This window comes from Oryctolagus cuniculus, chromosome 18, assembly GCF_051225735.1.
Source record: "Oryctolagus cuniculus isolate XC-2025 breed Fujian yellow rabbit chromosome 18, ASM5122573v1, whole genome shotgun sequence".
Taxonomy (NCBI): Eukaryota; Metazoa; Chordata; class Mammalia; order Lagomorpha; family Leporidae; genus Oryctolagus; species Oryctolagus cuniculus.
Genome location: NC_142884.1, coordinates 78,685,406 through 78,707,720, shown reverse-complemented (window position 1 = coordinate 78,707,720; position 22,315 = coordinate 78,685,406). Strand labels below are relative to the sequence as shown.

Below are 22,315 nucleotides of genomic sequence, written 5' to 3'. Positions count from 1 at the left end.
GCCAGGCCTCGGCTCCTACGAGCGCGGCGGGGCTCACCCAGACCCCACCTGCCCACCTGGACCGCCTCTGGCAGGCAGCAGGCTCGCCTCCTCGCACGCTCAGACACAGAACACGCGTGCAGCCGAGGCAGACAACGGGGCTCAGTGAGTGGCGTCAGGCGGCGGCGGTGCCCTCTGGGAGGTCGAGCCAGGCTCCTGCACAGCGGGCTGCCAGGCTGGCCCGACCTGGCAGGTGCTGACCGGCACAGACCTGGGCCGGCCTCCTCACCTGGAAGAATTGGAGGCAGAGGCGGACGAAGCGGATGTTTTCCGCCGCCTTCGTGCGCGGCTAGGGGACACCGACACCCCGAGTTTCTTCTTGGGAGACTTGGATCGGCGCCAAGGGTCCTTCCACTCGTCTGCTCGCTTCACCTGGGGCCCCGCGGACGCAGCCTCCTTCTTTGGTGGCTCCGCTTGACGGCTGCAATCAGAGAAGGGTTAGCAACGCCACTGCGGCGGGGCTCCGACAGCCAGCTGGTGTGGGAGCATCCGAGGACACCCACGTCTGAGACGTGCGACGTCCTTCATTCACAGCCTTGTCCACAGACAAGCAGAGCCACCTCCAAACACGGCCTCAACTCACACGTCACTGTGCGCGCTGACGTTCCTGGTGCCAGCACTGCATCGTCAGCTGTGGGCGGGACGGCCCGGCGCCGGCTTGGTCCAACACTCTCTCGAGTGCAGGCACAAATGCATAATAATCTTTTAGAGATCAGAGAGGGGCCGGCGCTGTGGTGCAGCAGGTTAAAGCCCCAGGCTGCAGTGCCGGCATCCCATATGGGCGCGGGTTTGAGTCCCCACTGCTCCACTCCCGATCCAGCTCTCTGCTGTGGCCTGGGAAAGCAGTAGAAGACGGCCAAGTCCTTGGGCCCCTGCACCCACGTGGGAGACTCAGAGGACGCTCCTGGCTCCTGATCAGTGCAGCTCCAGCCGTTGTGGCCATCTGGGGAGTGAACCAGCGGATGGAAGACCTCTCTCTCTCTCTCTGTGTGTAACTCTTTCTAATAAATAAACAAATCTTTAAAAAAAAAATCAGAGAAACAAAACTTTTTGTCTTCAAATGCAATTAAGAAGTTTATAAATGAAGACATCTGTGCCTTAGAGTTTCTCTGCTCTCTGGTTTTTGTTAAAAGAACTGGCTGAGCTGCAGCTGACAACATCTAAGGGTGCCGGGCCTCCCTCCAGCGTCCAGAGTGAGGCTGGTGGGTGGGAGAGAGGCGGCCCTCAGGAGGGGCTGGGTCGGGGCATTCACGGGCACACAGTCAACTGGAAACGAGCCACAGACTTGCCGTGTGCGACAGCCAAATTCTGCCTCGCTCCGCAGGCCACACGGTGGCAGTGACGTAACTCATGTCACCCGGAGACCTGGCCCGAGAGGCCGACAAACCCTTTGACCACTCTCAGCGGGGCGGGGTGCAACAGGGTGCGAGGAAGCTGGCCAGCCCCGTCCTGACCTCAGGCCCTGGGCCACTCGCCCGAGAGCTCACAGTGGGGCGAAGGATGAGACGCCAACGGCGTCACCTGGAAGTAAACCACGAGGCGCCGTCACACATCCCTCTCGGTTACACTGGGCTCCCTGCCATCAGCTCCAGTCAGACAAGAACAAACCAAGAATTCCGGCCCCTGCAGAACCAGGGCGTGGCTTCGGTTCCTTCTCCACAGCACCTCTGAAGGCGGTCGAGCCTCCTCTCTGCCTCCTGACCGCTGTCGTCTGCGCCCCTGCCTGGGCCACCGCCAGCTGTGCTGTGTGCACTGCTGCCCACACGCCTCCGCGGCATCCAGCCTGCTGCCCACACGCCCCCGCGGCGTCCAGGCTGCTCCTCACTCTCTCCACTGCCCGGTCAGACCTGCATTTCCTTCCAGCTGCCGTCTCAGTGCCTTACAAAGCTCAGGGCCCAGGGAGACCAGAAGAAGCTCCTGGCTTCAGTCTGGCCCAGCCCAGCTGCTGTAGCCATGTGAGGAGTGAATCGGTGGATGGAAGACCTCTATCTCTTTCAAATAAATAAAAAATAAATAAGTATTTGTTTATTTAATTGAAAGAGAAGCAGAGAGTCTTTCTATCCGCTGGTTCACTCCCCAGGTGGGTGCTAAGCAGCAGCTGAGCTGGTCTGGAGCCAGGAGCTTCTTCCGGGTCTCCCGTGTGTGTGCGGGGGCCCAAGCACTTGGGCCACCTTCCCAGGTGCATCAGCAGGGAGCTGGACCACAAGCGACGCAGCAAGGACTCAAACCAGCAACCCTATGGCTTCTTCCCTCTCCCCCTCTCTTTTTCACAAAGCTGGTATTTAAAAGGTTTCCCATTTCTGCAAAGAAAATGCTTTGTTAGGTTGACCAGAACACCCAGAACTGTACCGACAGTGCTTCAGCACCGAGCTCTGAGAAGGGGACCTGCACTGTCCAGGGCTCCTCCAGCGACACCGCTGTCCCCCCAGCGAGGGGGCCTCTGACAGCGCGCCTCTGCTGGTCCCCCGGGGTCCGGCTGTGCTGATGGCAGACACCCGGGCTGCATCGTCCCCAGGACAGCCCAAGAACCCCGAGCTGGCAGCTGTTCGCTAACCAGTCCTGGGAGAACAAGGCAGACAGAACACAGCACAAACCAAGAGCTGGCCACACGCCCACGGGCGGCTCGCGACCCAGGACTGCAGGAAACGCAGGGGCAGGAAGGCCTGCCTCAAAGCTGGGCAACGTCAGACACTTCCAGCCAGAGGCACAAATCCCTCCCAGCAACCTCTGACCAGGAAGGTGGCTCCCCACGGCCTGGGCCATCGACCTGGATCCCCCAGGCACCACCCTGCTCAAGGCCACAGGTCCGCTGTGCGCCTGCGAACACACAGGGAGCCAATAGAAGGCAGGGCCTCAGGGCTGCCCGCACGCGCCCGCTCACAGCTCTCTGGCGCTGAGGAAGGCGAGGACCTGCCACCGACAGGTGAGTCAAGGCCACCTGCGTCTGCAAACTCCGACCTGAGCGGCTGCCAGCTCAGGTCAAAGACAAGGAAGGAGAACGACAAAGGCTCCTCGAGGCAAAGGCGGAGACGAGTGAGGAGGGAGTTCCAGGCACACAGGTCAGATCTGGAATGAGCCTGCTCACACTTCTTCCAGAAACAGCCCCCCTACCCTCTGCCCCCTGTGCCAGCCGCGTGCCGGCACAGGGCTGTCTCCGGCTCTCCTGGGCTTCAGAGCCCCCCAGCGGATGCCTCAGTGCACGGCTCCTGTCTCAGCACCTCCTCTTCACCCCTCACATGGCTCACAGCGCACACTTGCCTGGTGTGTCAAGAGCTCAGCCTAGTGGCCGGCGCTGTGGTGTAGCAGGTAAAGTCGCCGCCTGCGGTGCCAGTATCCCATGTGGGCGCTGGTTTGAGTCCCGGCTGCTCTACTTAAAATGCAGCTCTCTGCTGTGGCCTGGGAAAGCAGTAGAAGATGGCCCAAGTGCTTGGGCCCCTGCACCCATGTGGGAGACCTGGCTCCTGGCTGTTGCAGCCATTTGGGGAGTGGACCAGCAGATGGAAGACCTCTCTCTGTGTCTCTGTCACTTTCATATAAATAAACAAACCTTAAAAAAAAAGAACTCTCGGGGCGCCGGATTCTGTCCCAGTTGCCCCTCTTCCAGGCCAGCTCTCTGCTGTGGCCCGGGAGTGCAGTGGAGGATGGCCCAAGTGCTTGGGCCCTGCACCCCATGGGAGACCAGGAAGAAGCACCTGGCTCCTGCCATCGGATCAGCGCGGTGCGGCGGCCATTGGAGGGTGAACCAACAGCAAAGGAAGACCTTTCTCTCTCTCTCTCTCTCACTGTCCACTCTGCCTGTCCAAAAAAAAAAGGACTCTCAGCCTCTGACCCACCCCAGGGCCAGGACGCCCCCACCCCCACCCCCACCCCGTGCGGTCACTCACGGCCCTGCAGTCACTTCTCTGCTGTCTCTGCAGGACACTGTCCAGCCCACGCCCAGTGCACAGAGCAAGAACCCACGGTGTGCTCGCCTGAGCACCCTCACCCCTACAGGAGGCCAGGGCCCAGGGCCTGGAACAGAGGACTCTCCTGGGGGCAGAGATGAATCTGGGCGCCCCTGGAGTGGTCATGGACGTGGGGGGCAATGGGGGGGCAGACCCACGACTCCCACCCACAGACTCCGAAACGTATGTGACATGCAGCTGCCAACGCGGGGACACCCGTCCCCAGCCTCCTGCACTTCACCTCCCGGAGAGCAGACAGGAGGAGCCACATCCGCGCACCGTCCTGGTGGTGGACGCCCCCAAGGCTGCGTCTGCTGCCCCTGACAGGACTACGCTGCCTCTGGCTTTCCTTTTACTTCTGCACTCCTCACCTGCTGCCCTGATGACGACCGAAGTCACCACTACTCTGATTCACAACTGCACCTGTGCACATGGTGGCTCTAACCCCTGCAGACACCAGGTGTCTGTACTGAGATCTTCCATCCACTGTTCTGGGGTGATGGACGGGTGGGACCAGGCCGAAGCCAGAAGCCTGGACTCCATCCGGGTCTCCCACATGAGTGGCAGGGACCCGAGGACTTGGGCCATCAACTGCTGCCTCTCAGGTGCACTAGCAGGGAGCCCGATGGGAAGCAGAGCAGCCACACTGGGACTGGTGCTGATACAGGATGCCGGTGCTGCCAGCAGCCAAGCCCCCGGGTCCCAGTGCAGGTCCTGGGGATGACCCAGCACATGAGGGCTGTTCTCTCTGCGCCTCTTAAATAAAAGGAGAAGCTGGGTGTTCCAGAGGAACTCACTGGTTAAGCAGTTAAAACCTGCACACATCTTGGAAAATGGCCCAGGCCCCTGGCCTCAAAGCCAAGCAATCACACAAGACCCAGGATGGACTACACGAGAGGTCAGAGGTAAAATAAGGTTCATTCAATTCTCAGAGGAGCGTCTGTGTTGGATCAGTGGCTGCACTGACGACGTCCTGGGGGTGGACACCCTGCACCTGAAGGCTGCATCCAGGGGGTCACGGACACCCCAAGGAAAGCTCGGCCGCCACGTGTGTCCTGGGTGGCACCACCTACCCCACCACACGAACGGAGCCCACGCTGCAGGGTAACAAGGGGATGCCACCGGGCAGGCAGCGGTGCAAGCCGGGCACCAGGGCTGGGGGCGGGGCAGCTGCCAGGAGGCCCAGGGACGCTGCGCCACCAGAGGGGTCTCGACCCTCGATCCTCACTGAGGGGCCCGGCCAAGGCGCACCCGAGTGCCCTGCTGTTCTCCACACTCCAGACGGCCATGCGCCCCCCACCGTCAGGTCAGCCAGCCCCGAGTCCAACTGCTTTCCTAGCACAGCAGCTCTCGGTCTCGCAAGGGGCCCCTAGGCCCCGGGGCTCCTGACACTGGCAGGCGAGGGGAGTGTTCACCAGATGGGGGGGCAAATGGTGCGGCCTGGCTGGGAGCCCTGGCAGCCAAGTGCTCAGCCTCAGGCCAGCCCACCTCGCGGTCAAGCCCCGAGGGCACCCAAGGCACCCAGGGTAAACCTCAACTCAGCCTAGGACCAGCCTCCCGGAGAGCGGCCAGGCACTTCCTGTGGGGAGGTCCCAGTGCCACCTCACACCTACAGTCACAGCGATCACGGTGTGCTCCAGGCCGGCCCAGCCGCTGGCGGGCGGTGAAGATGAGGAGTCTGCACGGAAGGGACTTCCCCTCGTTGCACTTTACACAACTGGGGTAAAGGTGTGCTCTTAGCTAAAAATAGCCCAGGGGCGGGGCGGGGCGGGGCGGGGCGGGGCGGGGAGAGGTCCCAGAAGGCAGTCACGGGAGGTCAGCGGCGTGGAGGGCAGCACACGGCGCAGGTGCGGTGGCAGTGCCTCCCGCCGGGGCGGGCTGGACGGCAGGTGCTCAGAAATCCTGCCGGGGCTCCAACAGAGCTCCCCGAAGACCCTCGCCCGGCACAGCACGGCCGGGAGGAAGGACGGACAAGGGGCGCCAGGCAGGGTAAGAGACAAGGGCATCTCAAGACCAGAGCTGAGCACCCGCCCCGCAGGGCTGGGCCTACAGGCAGGGCTGGGGTTCCTGCCACCCCTCCCTGGGAGAGGCCCAGACAGAGGCCCACTCCCCCTCCTGGAGCTCAGAGGAACTGCACGCAGCAGCTGCACGTCCAGGTCCCCTCCCCGACATTTCAAAAGCTTCGCGGAAAATGGAACAAAAGACGAGCCACCGGCAACTGCTGGGGTCCCATCAGCACAGCGAAGCTGCCGCTTCCCACGGGGGGGGGGGGGGGGGGGGCGCGGGCGCAGCGACAGCTCCACTAATGGCTCCTGCCGCCGGGGGGCCTGGACCAAGTCCTCGGTTCTGGCCTTTGGCCCAGGCCCACCCAGACTGCTGCAGACATTGGGGGAGTGAACCACTCTGATTTTTCTCCTTAAAAAGTTAAGCTTAGGGGCCGGTGCTGTGGCTTCACCTGGTTAACCCTCCGCCTGTGGCACTGGCATCCCATATGGGCTCTGAGTTCTAGGCCCGGTTGCCCCTCTTCCAGGCCAGCTCTCTGCTGTGGCCCGGGAGTGCAGTGGAGGATGGCCCAAGTGCTTGGGCCCTGCACCCCATGGGAGACCAGGAGAAGCACCTGGCTCCTGGCTTCGGAATGGCACAGCACCGGCTGTGGTGGCCATTTGGGGAGTGAACCAACGGAGGGAAGACCTTTCTCTCTGTCTCTCTCACGTCTATAACTCTACCTGTCAAAAAAACTTTTTAATGCACGTCCTGCCAGTGTGCCTGAGGAGCAGTGGGTGATGGCTCAAGTCCTCGGGCTCCTGTCACCCACACAGGATACGTGAGGGAGTTCCTGGCTCCTGGTTTCAGCCTCACTCAATCCTGGCTACTACAGGTGTTTAGATAGTGAGCCAGTAGACGGATGAGCTCTGCATCTATCTCTGCATATACAGAAAATATATTAAAAGAAAAACTTTCAATCCGGGAGGATGTTTACCACAGCAGTTAAAATGTGCTTTGGGCCGGCACCACGGCTCACTAGGCTAATCCTCTGCCTGTGGCGCCAGCACCCCGGGTTCTAGTCCCGGTTGGGGCGCCAGATTCTGTCCCGGTTGCTCCTCTTCCAGTCCACCAGTCCAGCTCTCTGCTGTGGCCCAGGAAGGCAGTGGAGGATGGCACAAGTGCTTGGGCTCTGCACCCACATGGGAGACCGGGAGGAAGCACCTGGCTCCTGGCTTCGGATCAGCGCAGCGTACCAGCTGTAGCAGCCATTTTGGGGGTGTACCAACGGAGGGAAGACCTTTCTCTTTGTCTCTCTCTCTAACTCTGCCTGTCAAAAAAAAAAAAAAAAAAAAAAAAAAAAAAAAAAAAAGCTTTGGGGGGAAGGGCTGGCTCAGTGGCACAGAGGGTTGTCACCATCTGTAGCACCTGTATCCCATTTGGGCACTGGTTTGAGTCCTGGCTGCTCCTCTTCCAATCCAGCTCCCTGCTACTGGGCCTGGGAAAGCAGTAGAAGATGGTCCAAGTGTTGGGCCCCTGCACCGCATAGGAGACCAGGAGGAAGCATCTGGCTCCTGGCTTTGGATCGGCGCAGCTCAGGCCATAGTGGCCATTTTGGGGGTGAACAAACAGAAGGAAGACCTTTCTCTCTGTCTCTCACTGTCTAACTCTATCTGCCAAAAAAAAAAAAAAAAAAAAAAAAAAAAAAAAAAGACCATTACTACGGGGAAGGCATTTGGCCTGGGGTTAAGGCTCTCATCCCACAGTGAGCCCCTCTCTGGCCAGGCCCTGGAGTCAGGGATGATGGCCCAAGCAGTCGGGTATCACCCACATGGGAGACCCAGATTGAGTTCTGGGCTCCTGGCTTTCGCCTGGCTCAGTCCCAGCTCTAGTGGTCATTTGGGAAGTGAACCAACTGATGGACGATCTCATCCTCCTCTCTTCCTTTCAAACAGAAAAACAAATAAATCTCGGAAAAAAAAAAGATGGAAAGGCAGCCGTGCTCCAGTGAAAATGCTGCTGCCAAGATGGAGACAGCGCCAAGCCGACTCACAGATGCAGGGCATCCCAGTCAAACTGCACCTGCGGGGCCGGCGCTGTGCTGTAGCAGACAAAGCCGCCACCCGCAGTGCCGGCATCCCATGTGGGCACCGGTTCAAGTCCCGGCTGCTCCACTTCCCATCCAGCTCCCTGCTGTGGCCTGGGAAAGCAGCAGAAGATGGCCAAGTCCTTGGGCCCCTGCACCCGCGTGGGAGACCCGGAAGAGGCTCCAGGCTCCAGATTGGTGCAGCTCCGGCCGTTATGGCCACTTGGGGAATGAACCAGAGGATGGAAGTCCTCTCTCTGTCTCTACCTCTCCTTCTGTGTATCTCTTTCTTTCTCTCTCTTTTTTTAAAAGATTTATTTAAAAAATTTATTTATTTGAAAGAGTTATAGAGAGAGGTTGAGACAGAGAGGTCTTCCATCTGCTTGTTCACTCCCCAGATGGCTGCCAACAGCCGGAGCTGCACCGATCTGAAGCCAGGAACCAGGAGCTTCTTCCAGGTCTCCCACGTGGGTGCGGGGCCCAAGCACTTGGGCCGTCTTCTACTGCTTTCCCAGGCCACAGCAGGGAGCTGGATCGGAAGAGGAGCAGCTGGGACTTGAACCAGCGCCCATATGGGATGCCAGTGCTTCAGGCCAGGGTGTTAACCTGCTGCGCCACAGCGCCGGCCCCTGTGTATCTCTTTCAAATAAATAAATAAATCTTATCTGTGCTATCTGCGGCATGGCGGGTAAAGCCACTCTGCAGCGCCGGCATCCCAGAGTCCCGGCTGCTCCGCTTCTGATCCAGCTCCCTGCTGTGGCCTGGGACAGCGGCAGAAGATTACCCACATGCTTGCACCTGCACAGGAGACCCAGAAGAAGCACCTGGCTCCTGGCTTCGGATTGGCCCAGCTCTGCCATTGCAGCCATTTGGGGAGTGGACCAGAGGATGAAAGACCCACCCACCTCTCTGTCTCTCTGTAACTTTGTCTTTCAAATAATAAATTTAAAAATAAAAAAAAAAAACCTCTCAATTTGTGGTTCTGCTTTTCAAATAAATAAATAAATCTTAAAATGCACACACACAAAACCAGACACAGAAGCCCCATCTCGTCTGGGTCTGTTTACGTGACATCTGGAGGGCCGGGGGGAGTGATCCCCATGGGTCTGAGGCAGAGCTCAAACAGTGGTGAAGGCTGCACAACTCTGTACTGACAACACTGGCTTCGTCTTCACACTGCATGGTGCACTGATCTATGTATCTCAGTAAAGCTGCAGACACTCACGTCCGCTTCGGTCACTGTCCAGCGAGGACCACCTGCTGTGCTAGGGGTCAAGTGCGGCCCACACGGCTGTGCTGGGCCCGGGCCTGCTCTGTGCTAGGGGTCAAGTGTGACCCACACGGCTGCGCTAGGCCCGGGCCTGCTCTGTGCTAGTGGTCAAGTGTGGCCCACACGGCTGTGCTAGGCCCGGGCCTGCTCTGTGCTAGGGGTCAAGTGCGGCCCACACGGCTGCGCTAGGCCCGGGCCTGCTCTGTGCTAGGGGTCAAGTGTGACCCACATGGCTGCAATAGGCCCTGGGCCTGCTCTGTGCTAGGGGTCAAGTGCGGCCCACACGGCTGTGCTAGGCCCGGGCCTGCTCTGTGCTAGCGGTCAAGTGTGGCCCACACGGCTGTGCTAGGCCCGGGCCTGCTCTGTGCTAGGGGTCAAGTGCGGCCCACACGGCTGCGCTAGGCCCGGGCCTGCTCTGTGCTAGGGGTCAAGTGCAGCCCACACGACTGCGCTAGGCCCGGGCCTGCTCTGTGCTAGGGGTCAAGTGCGGCCCACACGGCTGCGCTAGGCCCGGGCCTGCTCTGTGCTAGGGGTCAAGTGTGACCCACATGGCTGCAATAGGCCCTGGGCCTGCTCTGTGCTAGGGGTCAAGTGCGGCCCACACGGCTGTGCTAGGCCCGGGCCTGCTCTGTGCTAGCGGTCAAGTGTGGCCCACACGGCTGTGCTAGGCCCGGGCCTGCTCTGCGCTTGGGGTCAAGTGCGGCCCACATGGCTGCGCTAGGCCCGGGCCTGCCCACCCCTCAGGCCTCTGTGAGCTCACCACGGCATGCACACGAGCTCGCACAGCACACAGCCACAAAAGGGACCCCAGTCCTGCGTGGAGACTCCCAGCAGGCCTAGCGTTGGTACCAGTGCCAGGGGCCACCTGTGCTGACCACAGGACAGCTGTTTGTCTGTGCTGGCATCAGGCAGCACCCGTCGGTCAGCTGTGCGCGTTCTCGCCTCAGGGGGTCGGGGAGGAGGAGGTGGACAGCCTGGGGCGGGTCTGTCTTCAGGGGGGCTCGGGCCTGGCGCCTACCTCGGCGGCTGTGGGGAGCGGGGCTTCGGCTTCTCCCGCTCCTTGTCCCGCTCCTTGTCCCGGTCCCGGTCCCGCCGGTCCTTCTCATCCCGCTTGGCGCGCTCCCGCTCCCACTCCTCCTTCCGCCGCTGCCGCTCCTTGTCGCGCTCCCGCTCCCGCTCGCGCTCCCGCTGCCGCCGCTCGCGCTCCCGCTCGCGTTCCCGCTCCCGCTCGCGCTGTCTGCTCTCCCGCTCTCGGTCCCTCTCCCTTTCCTTGTGGGAGAGCCAAACACAACGTGGTAATCAGAGAAGCGCCTGCGTCCGCGTCTCTCCCTGAAGCGCAGCAGCGAGAAGCGGAGGAGCTGCTGCTCCGGGCCCACGACCCCACTGCGGGCCTGCAGCCGCCCGCCTGCCCCACGGGCGTGGCACGGCGCCCACTGGGGTCCAGAATGGGGTGGGCAGCCCAAAAGGCCACTCCTGCTTTCTCACAGTCCCGAGCACCTCCGGACTTTCCCTTCGCTGTCACAACCAGCCCTGGACTGGGCAGGTCAGGGCCGCAGGGCGCTGGGAGGCAGGGCAGCTGCCCTGTCCAGGGAGCAGCAGGGACAGGGGTGCGACACGGTCACCTGCGGGCTGGGCGGCTCTGGGACAGCGACCCTTTCTCCACACTCCGCCCCTCTCCCCCACGGGTCTGACTCCAGCGGGTCCTCCTCTGGGGGCGGCTTGTTCACACGGCTCTAACAGCTGGGACAGGGACTCCCAGTGGGGGGCACTTGCTCCTCAGTCCACCCAACCCTGAGGGTCACACCAACACCCAAGCCACACGGCCGTCCTCGACGCCCTCGCCGGCTCAGAGCAGGTGCCACGTCTGCAGGCAGCATCAGAGCCGTCACTCGAGGGAGGACACAGCCCCTGCACCTGCGCCAGGGACCTGGGTCTCTTCAGGGAGGCCTCCGCCCGAATCCCACCCTCCCCCAGGGATCCGACGTAGTCCTCTGTCAGCAGCCGCTTTGGGCCTGATGTGAAGACCGAGCAGACGGGGTGACGAGGCGGGGGCCCCACTTACGCGGTAGCTGTGGTACGGCTCGGCGTCCGTGTACTGCACCCTGAAGTTCTCGTACTGCCCGCCGCGCCAGAACCGCTCAATCTCGTAGTCGTAGTAGGGATCCGCGTAAGGCTCAAGTCTGCAAAGACAGGGGGAGAAGGCGGCCTCGTCACCCGACCACAGGGGGAACCGCGGCGTGCGGTGTCGGCAAGCGCGGCCCAAGGCCGCCGTAGGAACAGTGATGTTCACCAGATCCCAGTCCACGCAGGAGACCCAGCGCGCCTCACACAGCAGCGCTCGCGGAGGAAGGCGCGGGCTTAGTCCACAGGAGATGCTGGAAATACGAGGAAATCCCGGAGTGCTCGTGGAAAAGGTGCCTGGCAGAAAACGACGCCAGCAACTCATCCAGGGCGTCCGCACAGCGTCTGCGTGAGGACTGGGCAAGGCGGTCGGAGGAGAGCCTGTCTAACCAACACGGACGCTGCTAAAACAGAAGCAGGCGCAAACAGTAAATTCACGGAGAGCCCTAGTAGAGGTGAAGTCATGATGCTTGACAAAGAGTGTATGGCAGGGGCCGGCGCTGTGGCACAGGGGGTTAACACCCTGGCCTGAGGTGCTGGCACCCTATATGAGCGCCGGTTCTAGTCCCAGCTACTCCTCTTCCGATCCAGCTCTCTGCTGTGGCCTGGGAAAACAGTAGAAGATGGCCCAAGTGCTTAGGCCTCTGCACCCATGTGGGAGACCTGGAAGAAGCTCCTGGTTAACAGCTTCAGATCGGCAGAGCTCCGGCCATTGCGGCCAATTGGGGAGAAGACCCACCCCCCCGTAACTCTTTCAAATAAATAAATAAATCTAAAAAAAAAAAAGTGTATGGGAGAAAATGCCCCAAAGAAATAACCGGTTTCCAGGCTGGCGCCACAGCTCACTAGGCTAATCCTCCGCCTGCGGCGCCGGCACCCCGGGTTCTAGTCCTGGTCAGGATGCCGGTTCTGTCCTGGCTGCTCCTCTTCCAGGCCAGCTCTCTGCTGTGGCCCGGGAGTGCAGTGGACGATGGACCAAGTGCTTGGGCCCTGCACCCGCATGGGAGACCAGGAGAAGCACCTGGCTCCTGGCTTCGGATCGGCACAACGCGCCGTGGCGGTCATCTGGGTGGAAAAAGGAAGACCTTTCTCTCTGTCTCTCTCTCACTGTCTAACTCTGCCTGTCAAAAAAAAAAAAAAAAGAAAAAAAAAAAAGAAATAAGCGGTTTCCAAATAGCTACCTGGTTTTACGGAGGAGGAAGCCGAGGACAGAGTCTGCAGTGGTGGTCTACCCACTCCCATTTGTGAGGAAAAAGCAGCCCCGCTCACCCCCCCTGAGCGACTCAGAGAAGTAACACCAACAGACCACAACCCGGCCACCAACGCCATCCTGACTGCGAACTCAACGTGCAGCCAACGTCCTCCTGGTGGGTGTCAAAGCCGCTGCACCCACGTCAGCTGTGGACCGGGGCAGAGATGGCACTGGAAACTTGCCCAGTGGGGTCAAGACCCGGAAGCACTTCTTCAGAGCATGGAACAGATGAAGTGTGGCCTCCCTAGGACCATTCTGAAGACAAGCGTGGCCAGAGCGACGGGGAGCCGGCAGCGGCCCAGCCACGAGCAAAGGTCATGGCCAAGTTTTGGGGCAGGTTCATGGCACTCTGCTTACTGACCTTCTCAAGGCCCAAAGAGCAACAAGCGCTGCTTATCAGGTGTTTCGGGAAGTCAGCAAAGCTCAGTTCAGAAACAGCCAGAGAGCTTGCCCAGGGTCCTCACACAAGGGCGAGCCAGTCACTGTTCTCAGGGGGTCACCAGGCATCCGCTGGTGGTGCTTCCCAGTGTTAAAAAGCTGCACGGGGACCGGCGCTGTGGCGTAGCGGGCAAAGACACTGCCCGCAGTGCCGGCATCCCATGTGGGCACCGGCTTGAGTCCTGGCTGCTCCACTTCCGATCCAGCTCTCTGCTGTGGCCTGGGAAAGCAGTGGAAGATGGCCCAAGAACTCAGGCCCCTGCACTCACGTGGGAGATCCAGAAGCTGCCGGTTCCTGGCTTCAGCCTCTCCAGTCCTGGCCACTGAGGCTGCTTCGGGACTGAACCAGCAGATGGAAGATCACAAGGACATCTTTGTAAGTGACTTTCGAATAAGTAAATAAATCTTAAGAAAATCACAAACAAAAACTGCAGATTCCAGTTCCGAGGCAGCCGGGCAGTGGCACTGCCTGGGCAGGGCGGGGTCAGGCACCTTCTGCACGGCGCCCTGCCTGCTGGACGCTGACAGTGAAGACGAGGGTCCCGGGGGCTCACCAAGGACCAACAGCACGGCCGCCTCTGCCTCCCGCAGGCTGTCCAGCCCCGCCTCAACACCCCCGCCTGTGGAATGAGCTGTCACACTGCCTCCCACCTCCCACTCTGCTGCTGGCAGGGGGGACGCGGGCCTGTGGCCACCGCAGGAAGAAGGGCCTGACTCGTTCTTCAGGCAGCCCAGCCCCCTCCCCACTAAGAGGCCACACATCACCCAGTGCAGCGTGTGCACTCGTGGTGGCTCAGAGGCCTGGGTGACAACACTGAAACCGCGTCGGCCTCTCTCCTGCGGAGGGCAGACTACGCTGGGGTCGGACAAGGTGCCGTCAGGAGACGGTGGGGAAGACAGGCAGGGGACGGGCGGAGCGGCGGGAGCTCTCCACCGCGTCCAGGCAAAGCAGGCTGGTTTCTGGGAATCCCACCACGACGCACCGTGCCAAAGGGGAGAGCAGCCACGCGGGACTGCCCACACTGAGGGTCGGGGGCGGAGCCGCTGCTGACCTCACTCCGCAGATGGCCCCGTGCAGCTGTGAGCTTCCACGGGTCGGCTGGGGTCTGAGCGAATGATCCACCGGGTGACTTCTCATTCCAGAAGGGGATGAAGGGACGATTTTCTCGCCCTTTACGACCTGAGTCAGAGGTCCCGACACACCCCAAGCCCTTCCCCTCGGCACAGCTTCCAGGCGCTGTCCCAGTCAGGACACGGAGGGCGCCGAGGACTGACCCTGTGGTCCTCCACCTGCTCTGCCCGATGCGCATGACCGCACCCACACAGCGCTCTGTGCCGCCGGCAAGCAGGGTGCACGGCAGCCCCTGCGACTCTCACAGACACCGCCCAGGCAGGAGCAGCGCTTCAGGGTCATCATCCGCACCTCACAGAGAAACCGCGCCCTTCCACGGTGGCCACGCACAGCAGACGGCAGAGCCAGGCCCGGTCCCGACTCCACCGCTCCTGTCTGTCACAGGACAAGGGCCACACACACAACCCAATCAGAAAACCTCCACGTTCTCACTACACCGTGCAGGGACAAGTCCAAGACATGGCCCGGAGGCCTGACGCCCTCTGTGGTTCAACTTGTAACACAACAGCGTGACTAACAACACACGTGGTAAACATCACTCAGCACTCATCTCTGGAGTTCCCATCAGCATTGCAGACCAAGACTGACCCGTCCCACCTCTCCACGCTCTGTGCTGTCCCAGCCACAACAGGCGTGGGTCCCCCAGAAACCTGGAGGGGGCACGCGGGGGACAGGACATGGGGCCTCGGGAACACACCAGAGGGCCACGCTGAGCACCAGACCCTGAAACACCAGCACAGGCTGTGCCTTCGCGTCTTCCCACTCCCTCGGCCAGAACAGCAGGCACAAACAGACCAGGGGTCCCAACAAGGCTAGGACAGGGCTAGAGCTGACGGGAGCGGCCCCTGCGGCTGTGCTGAGCCCTGGGCGGGGGGCCGAGTTCTGCAGGGCTGTGCTGAGCCCTGGGCGGGGGGCCGAGTTCTGCAGGGCTGTGCTGAGCCCTGGGCGGGGGGCCGAGTTCTGCAGGGCTGTGCTGAGCCCTGGGCGGGGGGCCGAGTTCTGCAGGGCTGTGCTGAGCCCTGGGCGGGGGGCCGAGTTCTGCAGGGCTGTGCTGAGCCCTGGGCGGGGGGCACACAGGCCCTCGAGACCTGCCCGTCATCCTGCAACCCCATGCGTTTCCTAGCTAGCTGTTAACCGGGCGGAGAAACAGATTCACAGAGAGGTCACGGCCGCCACGCTCTGACAGCGGCGACACCTTCACACACCTCCTGGCTCCTGCGACAGTGTCAGGACGGCTCTGGCGCTGAGGGCGCTGAGGGCGCTGAGGGCGCGCACCCTCCCCCACAGGATCAAGGAAAAGGCGGCCGCCCGTCAGGGAAGTCCCGGCTCTGCCTCTGGATGGCCCAGCAACCATGCGGCAGCGCCCGCCCCACCCCTGGGCCCTGCGCACGGCTGCCACACAGGGAGGGGGGCGGAGCCATCCTTACGCTGTGTCTCTGACATCTCTGGGGATCCGAGAATTCCAGTCTCGGAAGACTTCATTTTCTTTGTCAAACTCCCGCTCGTCTTCGCCGATGGTCACTGTGAACCTCTTTTCTTCAAAATCAGGCTCCTGTTCTTTCCGAATGGTCGCTTTCTTCAACACCTACCATTGGGAGGAGAAAGAAGTCGACGTGCAGCCAGGACACAGCGTGACTGTCAGGAGGCCCCAGGGGCCCTGGGGGGCTCCACTGAAGCAGCCCTGGGACACAGCCTCGAGGATGGACGTGGGATGGACACAGGACGTCAGGTGTGCCTCTGGGGCGTGGCCTACGTCCGTGCAGTTAGCTGCATCCAGGCACTGCAGCGAGGCGTGGGGCAGCTGCTCACTCCTCCGCGGTGGGATGGGACTCCTGTGTGCAGGGTGCCGGGATGGGAGGTGGCTGACTTTGCCTGTCATTTCCCCGAAGAGAAACCACCCTGGCAGCCAGGAGAGCAGGGCTGGGTACCTGCAGAGCCTGGTCAGCAGGTCGCAGCCCAGCACCAGGGCCACAGTGGGCCTGGAATGAGGGAATGGGCAGTGCTGGGAAGCCAAGACAGCACTGGGGCCTCTCCAGGGACAGCAGACACTGTGCCTCAGGACGGCAGGGAGGGCTGTGGGGGGCACCGTGGGCTGCCCTGCTGGGCCTCGGGACGGCAGGCAGGGCCATGGGGGGCACCGTGGGCTGCCCCGCTGGGCCTCGGGACGGCAGGGAGGGCCGTGGAGGGCACCGTGGGCTGCCCCGCTGCGCCTCGGGACGGCAGGGAGGGCCGTGGGGGGCACCGTGGGCTGCCCCGCTGCGCCTCGGGACGGCAGGGAGGGCCGTGGGGGGCACCGTGGGCTGCCCCGCTGCGCCTCGGGACGGCAGGGAGGGCCGTGGGGGGCACCGTGGGCTGCCCCGCTGCGCCTCGGGACGGCAGGGAGGGCCGTGGGGGGCACCGTGGGCTGCCCCGCTGCGCCTTGGGACGGCAGGGAGGGCCGTGGGGGGCACCGTGGGCTGCCCCGCTGCGCCTCGGGACGGCAGGGAGGGCCGTGGGAGGCACCCCGAGAGGCAGAGCTGGTGCCCCTGCCGCAGGCAGCACCGACTGTGGCCCCGCACCCCCAGCCACATGAAGAGCGGGCCTGGTCCTAGGCTGGGCTGCCCTGGCTTGCTGTGGAGACAAGTGGACTGCGCTGCCCACTGGTAACTCCTGAAGAGAACACAGAATTCCTCCCCAAGTCCAGAGGCCTCGCTAAGGTTCCCACGAGTGTCCGGACGAAGGGCCGTGGGCCGTGTGGGGCACCACTGCCCTTGGGTTCTCTCCCGAGTCCCGTTACCTCCTTCGCGTGCCGCAGTCCCCGCTCCCAGGCGCTCTCCGTCGGGGGCTCTGGCGGGGGTGGGGGCAGAATCTCGTCCACCGCGGGCCCTCCCTGTCGGAGTGAGGAGGAGGCACTGAGAGCATGGAAAACGCTAAACCTGAGCAGAGCAGGGTGCGCAGACGACCGACACACGCACACTCCCGAGCCGCGCAGAGCAGGTGCGCAGACGACCGACACACGCACACTCCCGAGCCGCACAGAGCAGGTGCGCAGACGACCGACACACGCACACTCCCGAGCCGCACAGAGCAGGGTGCGCAGACGACCGACACACGCGCACTCCCGAGCCGCGCAGAGCAGGTGCGCAGACGACCGACGCAGGCACACTCCCGAGCTGCGCAGAGCAGGTGCGCAGACGACCGACGCAGGCACACTCCCGAGCCGCACAGAGCAGGGTGCGCAGACGACCGACACACGCACACTCCCGAGCTGCACAGAGCAGGGTGCGCAGACGACCGACACACGCACACTCCCGAGCCGCGCAGAGCAGGTGCGCAGACGACCGACACACGCACACTCCCGAGCCGCGCAGAGCAGGTGCGCAGACGACCGACGCACGCACACTCCCGAGCCGCACAGAGCAGGTGCGCAGACGACCGACGCACGCACACTCCCGAGCCGCACAGAGCAGGGTGCGCAGACGACCGACACACGCACACTCCCGAGCCGCACAGAGCAGGTGTGCAGACGACCGACGCAGGCACACTCCCGAGCCGCACAGAGCAGGTGCGCAGACGACCGACACAGGCACACTCCCGAGCCACACAGAGCAGGGTGCGCAGACGACCGACGCAGGCACACTCCCGAGCTGCACAGAGCAGGTGCGCAGACGACCGACGCAGGCACACTCCCGAGCCGCACAGAGCAGGTGCGCAGACGACCGACACACGCACACTCCCGAGCCGCGCAGCGTCCTCAGGCTGCATCTGGGGTGCTCCTACGGGGGCACCGCAGGGCAGGGGAAAGGGCTCCGTGGCCTTCTCCAGCGCGGCCCAGCAGAGCGCAGAGGCCCGATTTGTCAGCAACGAACGAAGAAGAGGCGGTCACGCACCCAAGGGTTGGCAGGCATCAGTGGGTGAGGTCCGAGAGGCGGGGCGCCGTTAGGCGGGAAGGGGTCGGCTTTGGTGATCAGGGAGTAGTTCCCCTTGTCGTTCACGCCAGGGTGTATAAACCTGCAGTTCATCCCCCAGGTGCAGTTCCCTATGGAAACAAAAGTCAGGTCAGAAAGGGTCTCGGAGATCCTCACTGCCTGAGGGCGGCAGCACCTACTGAGAAACAGGGCGCACCGCACGCCCTCACAGGTCAGGGGTCGGCAGGGGACAGGCCCAAGCCTGGAGAGGTGCGGCCAGGCAGCTGCAGCCCGGCTGCCAGGCCCCTCCGTGAGGCCGGGCAGCACTCCCAGGCTCAGACGGGACTGGAGGGTCTCAGTGTCCGGCTCAGCCAGGGAGCGCCGCCCCGAGCGAGCACCTCCCAGGCTCCTAGGCCAGGGGCCCTCTCACCGTGCAGAGGGTGCGCCCGTATCAGCGGAACGCTTTCTCTGTACACTGGCAAATTCCAAGGCCTGAGACGGACACAGGTGGCAAACGGGCTGACTCCAGCGGCACCCCCCCGCCCCCGTGCCCACGCAGAGGTGGCGCTGTGGCTTCAGGCGCCTTTCCAGAGTGAGCACTGGACATTTTAAAGACTCTGCTTCCAAAAGTACTCTTAGAGGTTGGGCGTCTCTAATTCTAAAACCTGAAATGTGAAATGCTATGGAATTCAGAATTTTTTCAGCACCAACATGACCCTCAAAGATTTGGAACTGTGAGGACCAGCACAGTGCTGCCGTGGGTCAGCCGCTGCCTGCAAACTGGGTTCCGCATCCAGGGACCGGTGGGAGCCCTGCCCGCTCTGCTTCCAGTTCAGCTGCCCGCGACGGCACCCAGGGGCTGCCAGCAGCCCGGGCCCCTGACCCAGCTCTGGCTCCTGTGGCCATCGGGGCAGTGGACAGACATGGAGGCTCTCTGCCTCTCAGAGTTCTGGATGCTGAGCCTTGGGGTCAGGGCGCCCACTGGCGTCTGTGCAAGATTTCAGCATCTGAAACTCTGGAACTTCAGACAGTTTCCAAGCCTGGTGGGAGGGGCCTCCACCCACACGGAGAGAGATCAAGGAGCAGCTGCCGGCAGCCGGAGCCCGGCAGGTGCAGTCCTGCGGGCCCACGTGCCTCTCACCAAAACGCACACCAATCTCTGCAGGATGCTCCTGGTACTTTAAAAAGTCATCTTCGGCAACGCGACGTCAGACTAACGAAGGAGAGCGCTTGATTTTCAGTGTACATTCAAAGATGCCCAAGCTTTTAACCCAGTTTAGAGTAATCACTTTTTAAAATAAAGATTTACTTGAAAGGCGGAGTAACAGAGACACAGAGAAAGATCTTCCATCTTCACTCTCCAAAAGGCTGAACAGTCAGGCTTGGGCCAGGTCCAGACCAGGAGAGCCCAGGAACTCCCACGTGGGTTCAGGGGCTCGAGCACTTGGGCCATCATCCACCGCTTTCCCAGGCACCTTGAGGGCGAGCTGGATGGGAAATGGAGCAGCTAGGACTCAAGCCCATGCTCCGATATGGGATGCCGGCATTGTAAGCAGCAGATTAACTCACTGCGAAGCAACACCAGCCCCAAGTGTATCACTATTACTTTAAATTCAATTTTCTGAATAGCCAATATGAGGTGCATATAGTTAAAAAATAAATATGGCATATAGGACCTAAGTAGGTTTGAGAAACATTTTTAGTGGGCTAATAGATTTTAAATCATTTAAAAATATATACCGATATACCGAAACTTAAACACGACATTCTATTTGAACATTTCCATTAACGAATCATGTTTTCCCTTTTACAGCATAAACAAATGATCACTTGGTATGTAGCAAACTCCACCTTTTAACAACGGGGACTACTGCAGCGTGTGCCCGAACACAACACAGCGTGCAGATCCAAGTTAGAGCGTGAAAGCTGCTCCAAACACTTACACGCCAAAGTGACAAACTGACTCCTGGCGTGTTTCAGAGACCACGTGATCAGAGACCAGGCAGTGGGATTCTGCAAGGGTTCAAAATCCCGGAGCCTCACAGATTAAAAAAAAACCAAAAACCCAAAAACCTATGCAGCCACAAACTCAAAAAGCCCAAGCACTGTTGACTCCAGAAGTTCATTAGGGCACTCACAGCCAACATCTCTTGTGCATTAAAATCAATCAACGCTCTCTGTACATTTGCAAGTACAGCCAAGCACTGACAGAGTAAGCCACAGCTCTCGCCATGTTTTCACCTGACATAGGCTCAGGCAGCAGGTAAGCGGATATTCTTCTGTTTTTTCTGTATTTACAAACATTAAAAAAAAAACTCAGGGGCCGGTGCTGTGGTGCAACAGGTAAAGCCACTGCCTGTAGTGCCAGCTGCTCCACTTCTGATCCAGCTCTCTGCTGTGGCCTGGGAAAGCAGTAGAGGACAGCCTAGGTCCTTGGGCCCCTGCACCCATATGGGAGACCAGGAGGAAGCTCCTGGCTTCAGATCGGTCCAGCTCTGGTCATTGCAACCATCTGGGGAGTGAGCCAGCTGATGGAAGACTTCCCTCTCTGTCTCTGCCTCTCTGTAACTCTGCCTTTCAAATAAGTAAATACTTAAAAACAAAAACCAAACCCAAACATTATGTATGAGCTGTCAGAAAAGATCTTTATCATTCATACCAGCAGCAGAGAGAAGAAACGGGCACAGGTAGGTGGGGGAGCCCAGGGCACGCCCCTTCCGGCCCTGTTGGGCGACACGGCAGCACTCCTGAGCCCTGCCACATCGCAGGGGCTACATCAGTGACGGTGGAAGCTGTTTGGGACAGTGGTTAGAGCTGCACACGGGAGGCCTGCACACCATAGCGGAGTGCCTGACTCAAGTCCCAGCTCCTCGGCGTCCACCCCAGGTTCCTGCTGCTACACCCTGGGAGCAGAGTATCTGCCGCCCACAATGGAGCCCTGGACGGACTCCCAGGCTCCTAGTTTTGGCCTGGCCCAGCCCCGACTGCTGGGGCCACTTGGGAGCTAACTAGCAAATGGAAGGTCTGTCATCTTTCTCTGCTTTCAGATAAAATGGAAATAAAAAAATTAAAAAAAACCTTATCTATGAGACAGAGACATGTCTCGCCTGTTGGTTTACTCCCCAGATACAAGAACTGGAGATGGGCCAGGCCAGTCGGAGCCAGAGTGTGACCGGGGTCTCCCAGGCCAGTGGCGGGCTCTGTGGCCTCCCGGGTCTGCCCTGACAGGAGGCTGCGGTCAGCAGCTGGAGCTGGAAATCAAACCGGCTACGGTGATGTGGGGGGAGGGCTGAAACCACGATGCTGAGCACCTGCTGCCGGGCGGTTTTTAAAAGATCGTTTTCTTAATTGATTTTATTTGAAAGAGACAGACACACAGACAGAGAGGGAGAGGGAGGGAAGTGTCTCCTACCTGCTGCCTCACTACTGGGAAGCCCATAGCACCCGGGGACAGGCTAGACTGAAGCTGCAAACTCCATGGGACTCCCACGGGGCTGCAGGAACTCAAAGGGAGCCGCTACCTGCAGCCTCCCAGGGCGCACACTAAGGATGCTGGACCAGGGGCGCTCAGGACTCAGTTCAGAACTGCAGGACGGGGTGTGGGTGTCCCACGTGAGGCTCTGGTCGCTGTGCCTGCTGCCCTGCTCCTGAGTGGTATTCTGATCCCCGGCCACCGGAGCAAAGCGGCAGACGCAGGGAGAGGGCTGACTGCTCTGGAGGCGCAGGGAGCACCCAAGTCCAGCCGTATCAGGCGGCAGGAGCAGGACATTGTGGCCCCTGTTAAAGGTGCACTTTATCTACAGACCGAAGCCTGGGAGGGCAGACACCGCACTGCTGCAGCTGTGGAGAAGCACGGGTGCCCTGACTGCCAGCGCGTAGCATCTCCACCCATAAAACTAGAGTCTGCTGGGAAGAGAGGGGAAGCACCCGAGAAACGGAAGCCAAGCTGAAGGCTCGGGTGTAAATGCTACAGCTGTGCTTCCAGGCTTCCACATGTAACTCTTGCTCTAACAGAAACAGGTTTACTGACAACCGACAGGAGCCCGGGGCACTGGGCGGGGGAGGGGCCCTCCGGTGGGGCAGGGCTACAGCTCCTTCATCTCTCAAAGGTCCAGGGCGCACTGCTGGCCTGAGGGGCATCAAAGGGACCGCTGCCGCCTCCT

The 22,315-nt window shown here is 61.1% G+C and overlaps 1 protein-coding gene across 2 annotated transcripts in view; it reads right to left on the bottom strand.

Annotated features, from left to right (window-relative positions):
- ZC3H18 (zinc finger CCCH-type containing 18) overlaps window positions 1-22,315 on the bottom strand; it is a 48,612-nt gene that overhangs the window by 5,872 nt on the left and 20,425 nt on the right. For both annotated transcript variants that reach the window (XM_051840228.3, XM_051840229.3), the window contains 6 exons: window positions 18,135-18,283; window positions 17,042-17,134; window positions 15,693-15,850; window positions 11,385-11,502; window positions 10,341-10,591; window positions 269-460 (listed from right to left, as the gene is read on the bottom strand). In XM_051840228.3, coding sequence (XP_051696188.1) covers window positions 269-460; window positions 10,341-10,591; window positions 11,385-11,502; window positions 15,693-15,850; window positions 17,042-17,134; window positions 18,135-18,283 — 961 coding nt within the window. The remainder of the gene's footprint in view (window positions 1-268; window positions 461-10,340; window positions 10,592-11,384; window positions 11,503-15,692; window positions 15,851-17,041; window positions 17,135-18,134; window positions 18,284-22,315) is intronic.